This window comes from Xenopus tropicalis, chromosome 8, assembly GCF_000004195.4.
Source record: "Xenopus tropicalis strain Nigerian chromosome 8, UCB_Xtro_10.0, whole genome shotgun sequence".
Classification (NCBI taxonomy): Eukaryota; Metazoa; Chordata; class Amphibia; order Anura; family Pipidae; genus Xenopus; species Xenopus tropicalis.
In genome coordinates this window covers 102,623,949-102,636,020 of record NC_030684.2, presented here as the reverse complement: position 1 = coordinate 102,636,020, position 12,072 = coordinate 102,623,949, and the positions used below count along the sequence as shown (strand labels likewise).

The window sequence follows — 12,072 nt, the reverse complement described above, 5'->3', positions numbered from 1 at the left end:
TATTAGTTGGAATAGCAGCTAAAGGTTTGACATAAAATTAGCCAAAAACAATATGCTACACAAGACTGCTCAGCTGGCCTACTGGCACCCTGTTGCAGCATTGTATGCCCTGAGCAGGTGTTGGGAACCAGTGCCCACACACAAAAGCAAGGCACTGGATTGTAGGGAGGGTGCTTTTACAAGAGGGTATAGACCAAAGAATAAGTTAGTCATATTTGCATAGCCCATTCTTTACCTAGTAAAACCTTCAAATGTATGTTGTATATATTATTTCAGTATGTTTGGTCATATTTAATATGACAAATCGTTTTTTGCTAAAGCTGGACAGGGTTATATATATTTAGCTAGAATATCCAGCTACTATAACTATCTGCTTTGTAGGGACCAGACATGGAGTATCTTTAGTTTCCCTGTTTAACTTAAGAAATTGAAATTTTTTTTTTTTTAATCATGAAAAAGCTATATGTAAGCGCTATTATTGCACTTATGTTAAATAAGAGGTATACTGGCTTTTTAACAGGGAATTGGACTTGATTTTTTTATTTTGCTCTTAACCTTCCTACTTCCATTTCGCTAAATCTAGCCTGCAGCAGCATATGCTGTATGGTAGCCATGTGGGTCACTCACCCCAGCAACCGAAAAACAAAGTGTGTGTGAGGTTTTGGCCCACTTTACCTTAGCAATCCAGAAGTGGTTTTAATAGGAGAGGCCTGATGAGAGACTTAAGTAATAAAAAATAACAAATTCTCAAAGAGAAATAGTTTGAGGGTTTTTTGGTTTTTTTTTTTCTGTCAGGATCTGTGATGGTGGAAAGAGGCAGAAGAGGAAGGCAACAAACAAAAGAAATTAGTATTGTCATATATGTAAAATAGTTTGTGATATCTGCAGAGAATGCCCTATTTATATGTGGGTATATCATGCTAAAAATAGTCTGAGGTATGAGGGCATCATATACTTGGGTATGAAACATTTTAATTTGCAGATTTACATTTATGCTTGCATACAAATGTCAGCTATATCCAAAAATACATTTATAAAATAAACAATGTACAGAGAGGCTGCAGTTCCCCTATGAGATGCCATGACCATACACTGTGCTTGGCCATACACGTAGCAATTCCGATCTTTCCTGTGACCATCGGTTGCAGGATAGATTATTCGTTTCCCCCACTGACATTCGGGGCTGAATTGTCAGATATGGAGGTAGAAACCGTAGGAATTCTACCTCCACCTGCTGATACAGTCCTGAACGCAGGTTTTGTTATCAAAATCTTTTAACCTGGCCGATCGATGAGACAACCGATATCTGCAGCCTTTGCAATATCAGCCGTCTTGTCAATCCACCATACACACACCGAATATTGTACGATAATATCGGTGTGTGTGTATGGCTGGCTTTACTCAATTACTTTACCTAGTTGGGATGGTTTCATACTGTCACTAAGTAACATCTGGGCGGTGGGGTGAATCAAGGTAATTTGTCTACCAAATGATGGTGGGGATCCTCTGAAACAATTCAGGCTCCAATCACTTAATCTGTGGGTCCAAGAGATTGCCATTGAAATTAATGGTGAAAATTTGGAGTATTATGTTTGCCAATTAAAATGCCCTAAATGGTCCTGTCTGCCATTAGTTTTAAATAATTGTGGTGTCTTGTCTCCTTTTTTTTTAGCAGTATATGTTACAAATTTAACTTTGCAGATTTCATGGCATAACAGTAATTTTGCCTGCTGTGTAACAGTGATCAAATTACCATAAGTCACTTCCATTGCTGTAAAAAATGAAGCTGCTCATGGTGGTTTAGAGTCTGGCATCTAGTAGTAATGAACATGTCTGGAGGCTTTAGCACCAAGCACTACAGAATTTCATAATCGGAGACCTTTTTCTGTGTGTTAATTTTTTTAATTAGTATAATTTATACATAGAATAGTAAATAGACACTATAAGGACAATGACACACAGAGCTTCTTGTAGCCAGCTACTTGTCGGGGCTACAAAATAGACTGATGATTGTCTCTACGTGTGTTTTAGCAGAGACAATTCCCAGTATTATTTATTGTAGGGTATTTACTGGTGTTTTGTAGCCATGACAGTATGCCCCGTATGCCATAGCCCAGGAATTTTATACCAAGAAGGAGCTTCATGTTGGTCTATATAGAAAATGTTGAAATCTCAGACTTGCTTTAAAATTATTCATACAGCCTTAAAGGACACCTATCAGAGGGGGTCTAATAGGTGCAGGTTCATCAAGCAAGCAGATCTTTGCCTGATTTGGCCACCTATGTGCTGGGCCAAGTTGGGCTGATCTGATCATTTGGCCCCCAGGCCACCCATTGGTTTACAAAAGGCCAATGCAAGCCCAGTGAGACTTTCAAACTTGTCCAATAAGAATTTTCCTGATTTTCATCCAGATAGTCTCATGGCGGGGGCTCTCCAAACTGCCACCCAATAGCTGTGTCAAGTGTAATCCATGAGTAACAAATTTAAATATATATCTCTTAAAGAAGTGTCTGTGTGCTTTGCTTTTATTTCTAAATTGGGTGCCACTTATAGTGTTAAATATTAAATATATATTTTTCTAAGTATCACCTAAACCTCTAATCCCGGTAGGGCCACACAACTAGCCAACAGGTAACAGCCATGTATTAAACTTACTGCGAGTTAAGCTTTGCCACCCAGTTAGAATGTATGCACGTCCAGTTGTTTGGGATATTAAATAATAATAATACGAGATGTGTAATAAGCTAGTTTTATTTAGGTTTATTTGTTATAAAAGACAAATTATATAGTAACATAACTTGTGATCTGTTCTGGATACAGTTTATTAAACTAATGTATTAGTATAGCGAAGATTGTATGTTAAATGTAATCCACTATGAGGCTGTCAATTGTTTTCATTAGAATTAAAAGTGTTTATTTTTGTATAGCCTAATTGCAGCAATAGATCTTGTAGACCTGACTAGATGTTTACATCATTACAAATAAACAAATTTCGCAAACCAATTGAGATCTCTGCATTTTATTCAGAGTACTTGTTTCATGTTTAAATCGTAACCCTGTGTTTATCTGTTGCGTAGTGGGGGGCGGGGCTTGATCAGTAGCTTCAAACTGTGCTAGATGTGTTTAACGTAGCTCTCCTGTGGATATCTTCTGCATCTCTAAGGTACACGTTCATGTAAAACACATTCATCTTAAGGTTTCTGAGACAACTGATACTGTTATGTTTCCATCTATTTCATGTTAATTTTGCTGCCTAAGGATAACTGATGTGTAAGCCACATGAAACTGTGATGTAACTAATACAAGCTTAATTTCATAATGAATCTGTTTTGTTCACTCTCCTTTGGATGTATAAAGTTGTACTATGCAAGAAAGCTCTCTACCTGAATAGCACTTACAAAATAAGTACTTCTAATTCCTAGACATCATAAAGAAGCAGGGTGAAGAAGGGGTACCAGACTTAGTCCATGTGATGCGTACATTAGCCTCTGAGAACATCCCTAATCTCCCACCTGGTGGAGAATTGGCAAGCAAGTGAGTTCACCTGAGTGTGTGCTTTACACACAATGTCACACTTTCTAATCACTGTACAGAAACACTTGTTGTTTTTTTAGTGTTACCCCATGGGGGACTATCAAATTCTAAAAATGATTTTGGAATAAAAATCCAAATTTTATTCATTTGTTATACAGTATTGCATTAGATACAGACTTGGAGACAAGCATGCATGAAAAGACAAGCCTTTAAAGGAGTCTTCTACATGTTATATAGAGTGACATCTGGAAAAAAATATATATATGTATATAGTAATAGTGGTATAACGTTATGTAGCATGTTTAGTTTTGTGTATTGTGCATTATTCTTCAGCTATGTCAGCATGATAACATTTTCCATAGGTTTTTGTATAGTTTGTGGTGGTGTGATCGTGTAAGGTAAAATGTCTTTGTTATATATTTTGGTTGGCCAAGGACAGGGTTTATTAGTTATGACTTAGGCTTGTTAGCGCATGGTGCCTATTAAATGAATAGAAGAGAGAATTCATTGAATACGTCTGCCTCTGTACATATCAGAGCAAGCATTTCATGTGTTAACAGATTTACATTATAGCAATTAACACATGAAGCAACATAATGTGCCACTTCTAAAAAGCTATTGTAAAATCCACTATAATGAGATTTTTCTTAGGTACATATTCAATGTCAGCAATATGGCGTTTTGGACTATTTCTCACAAATAAGAATAATTTATGGGCTAAATACCAATCGTTTATATTCTAACTACTTTTTTTTTAATCTAGACGGAGTGTGATTGAAGCTGTGTACAACAGATTGAATCCATATAGAAATGATGACACTGTAAGTAGAATTTTTATATTTTCTTATATATTTGTCCTTTTCCATCTCATTGTGTGGGATAATGTTTACATAGGCACTTAGTAAGGTGGTACTTAAAGGAACAGTAACACTAAAAAATGAAACAGCTTTAAAGTAATAAATATATAATGCACTGTTGCCCTGCACTGGTAAAACTGGTGTGTTTGCTACAGTAACACTACTATAATTTATATAATAAGCTGCTGTGTAGCCCCGGGGGCAGCCATTCAAGCTGGAAAAAAGGAGAAAAGGCACAGGTTACATAGCAGATAACAGATAAGCTCTGTAGAATACAATAGTGTTTTATCTGTTATCTGCTATGTGCCTGTGCCTTTTCTCCTTTGAATGGCTGCCTCCATGGCTACATAGCAGCTTATTTATATAAATTATAGTAGACTTTCTGAAGTAAACACACAACTTTTACCAGTGCAGGGCATCAGTACATTATATTTTAATTACTTTTATACACTTTCATTTTTTGGTGTTACTGTTCCTTTAACTCCAGACAGGATAGTTAAATATGTTTAGGCTGCTAACTCTGACTGTTTTAGAGGGTTGCAGCCGTTGTCTATGAACCATATAAGGTGAACTTGCCCTGTTGTCAGCACATTCTGGATTAGGGTATACAATGTCATATTTTCTCTACTTCAGATTAATACTAGACCTGTTACAATACACACTCTCAAACTGTAAGTGTATAGTGTTTATACATTTTTAGTGTAAACTACTCATTAATAATTTCTTAGATCATTATATGTGGGATAAAGCTAGTAAAAAGTACGCTCACCCCAGAAAGTCATATATTTTTGGAAAGTACACATTCCCCCGAATCTAAAATGGGTACCTATGTCTATCTACTCCCAAGCCCCAAAGCTTTCCTAAAATTGGCAATTTTGATGACATTTCTAAAAATCCCCTCAAAGCTTCCACTATACAGCATCTTATCTCCCACATAGCATTAGGTACCAAGATAAAACACCCTGAATTTGAACACCAGGGGTCCGCTGAACAGTTTGATGCCCAATATGTATAGGTTTACCTAAATATGTGGCATGTAGGGGCCCCAATGGGAACATACCCCCATATGATCTGCAAAATCAACACATTTACATCCTTTATGTGGGATAAAGCTAGTAGAAAGTACACTCACCCCAAAAAGCCATATAATTTTGGAAAGTACACATTCCCCCAAATCTATAATGGGTAGACATTTCTTTTTACTCCAAAGTACCAATCTGCAAAGCTTTCCTAAGTTTTTTAGACATCTCAGAAAATCGCATAAAAATGTTGCAGTTTGATGCCCAATATGCATAGATATACCAAAGTCTGCGGTATGTACTGACCCCAAAATGAAAATAGCGCATATGGATTTCTCGCCTGCCAACTCAGCGGATTATGTGCCGTAACACCCCCAAACTATACAGAGACCCCCAGAAAACCATATATTTTTGTAAAGAACACATTCTGATGAATTCAAAATAGGTATTTTTGTAAACCAAAGTTACACATGACAAAGTTTTCTAAAAACAGATCAGGAACACTAATACAGGGATAAAAAATGCAATTAAACGACAAAAAATTGTGCAAATCAGTGAAACAACTAAATAAGTCAGATGACAGTGTAATTAGTGGTCAGAATATCTGATCCAATAGTCACGCTGTCAAAATAAACAGTTTTTAGGGAAAATAAACTAAAAACAAAGTGGTAAAAAGAAAAAAAAAAGTGTGTATACATGTGTGTACATATGTAAAAGTTGTGTGACAGTGTATATAAGTGTGCAAAATGAAAAAAAAACTGCTAAATTGTGTGTGTGTGTAAATGTATGTAAGTGTGTGTAAATGCAAAAAAAAAAAAACAAAAAAAAAAAAACCTTTACCTGTCCTGAAGCAAGGATCACATGCCTGGTCCTCCAGCTGCAGTCCTGGAGTGAGCCGGCACTTGGGGGGGAAGGAGGAAGTAGATGCGACCGCGTCTGCTGCTTAGAGGTCGGTCCTGTGACGATCGCGTTGCAATACCGTCATGGGCTGTCATCGCTAAAAACTCTCTGCAGAAGCGCCACATGCCAGAAAGTTCCGAATTACGGAAAGGCCATCTCCCATAGACTCCATTTTAATCAAATTATTTACATTTTTAAAAATGATTTCCTTTTTCTCCGTAATAATAAAACAGTACCTTGTACTTGATCCCAACTAAGATATAATTAATTATTATTGGAGCCAAAACAATCCTATTGGGCTTAATTTAAATAATTTTTTTTAGCAGACTTAAGGAAGAAGATCCGAATTACGGAAAGACCCCTTATCCGGAAAACCCCAGGTCCCGAGCATTCTGTATAACAGGTCCTATACCTGTAATTACATCTGAAATGTGTTTATTTTGAGGTTTACATCTCTACAGGTTTTATATTCAACAATTTGGTTGTGGTTTTGGAGCACTATCTGTTAGAGTGCCTTGAATCTTTGAAGAGCTGAACCTAGAATGATGTTTCTCACTCCCTGCATCTTTTGTCTCCTCCAGGATTCGGCATCAACAGATGATATGTGGTAAATCTGTTCATATAGCTATGGAGTTTACACTCATCCTCTGAATGAACATACAACCCAACCTCAGTGATCCTTCTTAGCGTCCAACCATAACCTTGCCATTTAAAGAAGGGAATGTGATGTGGGTGAGAGTGATGATGACACAGATTATTATCATCCCCAAAGTACAAGAACTATCCCAATAATTCTTTGTTTTCATATTTATCCCCATCTCCTCCTCACAGGCTTTTGTAAAATCTGTTTTTCTGTACACTTAATTCAGACAAGAATTCACCATGTAAATCAGACTCCAGCAATTTTTTTGTTGTATGATTTTTGTTTTTGTAAAGTGCAATTGTCCTTGTATAAAGTGGTCGTATTTAATTATGGACTGCAAATTGCTCTAAAGGTTACAGGAAGTCTGGCTTGTTTGTGGCGCCACCACTTATCTAACCCTATACATATATGTGATGGTTTTAGATGGAAAAGGAAGCAGCAACATAACCAGCTGGATTCCCATGATCTTGTTCATAATATAGTAACATAGTGAATATTACTCGCCTGCCATTCTATCATAATGAATGTTCAAACCTTCTGCGGTTCAATTCAGTGCTAAAAGGGGCCCTTAGCCAATCACATTGAGTTAAATGCCTCTGCTGCCTTAGAGCTTACACACATTCTTGTGGTTCTGATAAGCAAGTAAGAGTGCTACGGTCATTTAAGAACAAAGTGTACCCATGAATAAGGTGACACACTCTATTTACTAATCATTTGTGTGCGGGGAGAGGGAGGGGGCTGTTTTCATTTTTTAAACTACACTGACTGGGTCTGTTAGCTGGATCTGTTGCTGCTACAGAGTTTTCAATTACATTTTATCAATAAAGCTTGATTTGACTAATAAATATGTTCACAAAAAAGTAATTTCTCATTTCTGTCCTTTGAGACCATGCCATTAGGAATGGGGGGTATCCATTAACCTAGATTTGCTGTTTTCAGCTGTATCCAGTGCCTGCTGCAAAGCTGACAGTCTAACTCTATGGCTAATGTGTGTATTTCTCCTGACCACTTTCTTCTTTTAAATAATGAGATTTGCTGAAGATTTGTTCATTTATTCATTCGTTTAGAATTGTAGTATGTTACAGAAAACCTTTTTAATTTCTGGCTCTTTGGAATTAAATATAAAAGTCTGCATATGGAAAGTGACAACCTTGCCATGTTTTCCCCATCCTTTTCTTTTATTATTTTTATTGTCTTCACTGTAAAGGTGCAGTGAATTCAGTCATGTTTGTCCCCTTGTTTATTTCAGTATGTGTGGCCCCTATGAAGCTTTGCAAGTTCTCTTTTGCTTTGTGTCCCAGGATCTGATAACACACGTATAGATGTGCAAGTCTGACCCAGTCAGTCTGAGCTGTGTACACTGAACATAATTGACATGGCTTACAAGTGTGTTTTATTCAGGTTGCTTCCTCATCTTCCAAAACATTCAAAAGGGAAGATAAATGATTCCACCTCTCCCTAAGGGGCGCTTAAGCATTTCCCTGTGACACCCAGAGTCTGTCACTTCTTTTATCTGCACTCCCATTAATAATGGCATTTAAACAGGAAGCCTGCCACAGGTTTTCTGCTCACCACTGTTTGTTATAGGGATCATTCTGTATCATTTGTATGTCCTCCCAACCCCAAGTGAGGAAATACTCAAGTCCAGCAACTCACACTTAATGTCAATTCTGAGCAGTGCTAGAAGGTAACTATATTTCTGTTGCAGGTTCCCAGTACATTAAATAGAAAGCTTTCTGGACCACTGTATGAAAGATTATTTGTATGAATTTTTCACAAATTTAAATTATGATTAAAAAACAAAGTTGGGCTTAAATAAAAGGAGGAAATTTGTGGTTTTCATTCTGTTTGTTTTGTGAAAATATCTTGGAAATTGACAATTCTTTTTTAAATGCAGAACTGGTAATAAACCTTATATTGCATTGTCTGATCAAACGCTTCGTATGTTACATGGATAGACGTGAGTGTGGCTTCTCTACTGCCATTCATATAAAGATTATTCCAAACTCTAGTGGATGCTTATTTCATTTGCACAAAGGTTTTATGTATGTATTATATTGCTCCGCCAATGTACCCAGTGCTTTACAAGGTATAAACACACAGGGGTATAGTTGTTATACAGTAAGTAAATCTATGCTTAGGTCTTCAGTACACAACTGGGGTGAGGTCCTTGGCCAGAAAATCTTACAATCTCTTAGATATAAACAGATTATTGGCATGCTTCCCAACATAACATTGTTTACAACTGCAAACAAGCCAACCATGATGTGTGTCAGTAATATATTGCAGGTTACTGGTTTATGGTGGAACCAGCCAATTAGAGCAGGGGAGCCCTGCCAGTGACTCGCAGCATGAGTGTTTTGCTTGCAGACTGAAGGAAATTAAGTTGAAGAATAAATTGCTAAACCTAACGTATATAAACAACCGTAAGAAGAAAAAAGTTTTTGAAACATTAATTAAACATCTGCTAAATTTTCCTGGGATTTAAGAAAAGTGGAAGTAAATCTTTAAAAATCTTGCAACTAAATGGCAAGTAAGAACCTCAGTTTATCTGAGAATGTCATCTATATGGCCAGAAGTGTTTAACCACATTCCAGTCTAACATCCCATTCTGGAACCAAGGGAAGACCAAGACTGTATTCTCTTCCCGGAAGGCTTCCCATTAGATTTTAGAACATTGTTGGTTGAATTGGCTTTAATTCAGCCAGAACAGCACAGTGAGGCTGGACACTGATGGGGGCCTGGCTGGCAGTCAGTGTGCCGTAAAGTAGAAAGGATAAAATTATCAAGATTGTCATTGTAGCTGTAACATTGAATAGATACGGACACCAGAAATTATACCCCCCCCCCTTTTTTTTTTTTTTTACATCTATCATGACATGGTCCTTGCATGCAGCGTACTGAGAGCCGCCAGCCCCCCTGCGCATCTAGAGAATTCAACCAGCAGGAAGTGGAACAGATGGGCAGGACTAGTGGGGTTTTGGTGAAATTTCTCAATAAATCAGTCTGAAACACAATTCTTTTTAAGCACATTACTTCTATATTTAGAGGAGTATAATTCACTGGTATATTTTTACTTTTAAAGGAGACATCATATGAAAATGATTTGCCCAAAGATTGCATATTACCTGTCTGATCCCCCATGTTCCTCTATGAGGGGGCTTATGAAAAGAACAGTATACAGAACCTTTATATCATAAATGCCTTTATTGGATACACATGGCTCAACTTCGGATCAAGCGACATTTCAGGCCTCGCTTGGCCTTTTCTCAAGTTTGAGAAATGCAGCTTTATCAGAGGTCGATCTATGTGTATCCAATAAAGGCATTTTATGATATAAAGGTGCTGTATGTTGTTCCTCTCGTGAGTATTGGAATGGATTGTGGCCATTAATCGGGAAACATAGGAGCTGATTGTATTATTTGGACCTCTATGAGGGGGCTGCCATATTTGTGCAGCAGTAGTCAGCATTAGAAGCTATAACTGACATGTTATACAGAGATATATATATCTGAGTCTAATGTTTGGTGGAGGTAGACCTGGTAAAAATGATGCTTAGTTCCAATGTTATAATTAGGAAAGAAAATCATGTATAGGAAGGCCGGTATGACAATAAGATATCATATACACCAGGAATAAATCTTAAAATTTTTAATGGTATCCCAGAACAATCTCCTACTCTGAAAGAACTGGATGGCACATACACATGGTCTGATATTTACAGAAAGGCTTGTGAAACTGCCATGCTTGTAAATTTGAGGGGGCAGTCATTATTGGGTGGCGGAAGGAGAACACAGACCATGAACAACCTTAGGTTAGGCCTGGCTGGTATTGTTACCATAAGTAATTTCAGAACATACGGCCTGAGGTTTGATTCATATTAAATAAGCAATAAACTCATTTGGAAAGGAGGAGGATATAAAACGGACTTGGTAGTTAAGGTTGAAAGAAAGACGTTCAATCTTTTGTCCAAATAAAACATGCCTAACAAGCTGATCCAGAGGATGGCAAAGAAAAAATCCCAGTAATGAAACAACAATAACATCTGCTTCAGTTATTTTTAGGATTAGTAAGTAATTCTAGGTAAGAGACGAAAAGTGACCATAGAAAATCCCCAATCTATAAAGAAGACATCCCAGCAAGCTCCTGAGAAACAGAACAGCCCTGGAAACAAGTAACATGTTTAGATGATATCATGCTATAATAATGAAGTAACTGGGATATGATAGAGAAGAAAGAATAATCTGGTCCTCCGCAGGAGACAGAAGGGTCTAATAACTTAAAAATAATTTTTTTAAAAATTGTCTTGGGTATTTAAGAGAACATTGGTTAGCTTTTCCTTAACACATAGGAAGTAAAGCCTTCAGAAGAGGGACTGAGTGGACATGTAAGCCATAACTTGGCTATGAGTTGCTTAGCTGCTGTAAATAGAGAAGTTCTCAGTCTTAAAGAATGAAAGGCTTATCTGACCCCCAGGGATCTTTTCTCAGATGAAAGAAAGAAATTGATTCAATAAATCAAAAACGCTGTACTAAAGGGCATTGCCACCAAATGTGACTCATTGTACCTCCCTCCTCACAAGGTGGGGGGGGGGTTAAAAACATTTTGTGAACTTGTTTATTAATGACCTGGAGGGGGGCATAGAGAGTACTGTTTCTATTTTTGCTGATGACACAAAATTATGCAAAACTATAAGTTCCATGCAGGATGCTGCCGCTTTGCAGAGCGATTTGACAAAATTGGAAAACTGGGCAGCAAACTGGAAAATGAGGTTCAATGTTGATAAGTGCAAAGTTATGCATTTTGGTAGAAATAATATAAACGCGAACTATCTACTGAATGGTAGTGTGTTGGGGGTATCCTTAATGGAGAAGGATCTGGGGGGTTTTGTTGATAACAAGTTGTCTAATGCCAGGCAGTGTCATTCTGTGGCTACTAAAGCAAATAAAGTGCTGTCTTGTATAAAAAAGGGTATTGACTCAAGGGATGAGAACATATTTTTGCCCCTTTATAGGTCCCTGGTAAGGCCTCACCTTGAGTATGCAGTGCAGTTTTGGGCTCCAGTCCTTAAGAAGGATATTAATGAGCTGGAGAAAGTGCAGAGACGTGCAACTAAACT

General features: G+C 37.3%; 1 protein-coding gene across 2 annotated transcripts in view; it reads left to right on the top strand.

The window, feature by feature from the left end:
• Nucleotides 1-8,952, top strand: part of ppm1a (protein phosphatase, Mg2+/Mn2+ dependent 1A) — a 30,870-nt gene extending 21,918 nt beyond the window's left edge. The window contains exons 4-6 of one of the 2 annotated variants that reach the window (XM_012968369.3): nucleotides 3,423-3,534; nucleotides 4,298-4,355; nucleotides 6,892-8,952. In XM_012968369.3, the coding sequence (XP_012823823.1) occupies nucleotides 3,423-3,534; nucleotides 4,298-4,355; nucleotides 6,892-6,921 (200 nt within the window). In that variant the 3' untranslated portion in view covers nucleotides 6,922-8,952. 2 annotated transcript variants of the gene reach the window in all.
• Nucleotides 8,953-12,072: the final 3,120 nt, after the last annotated feature.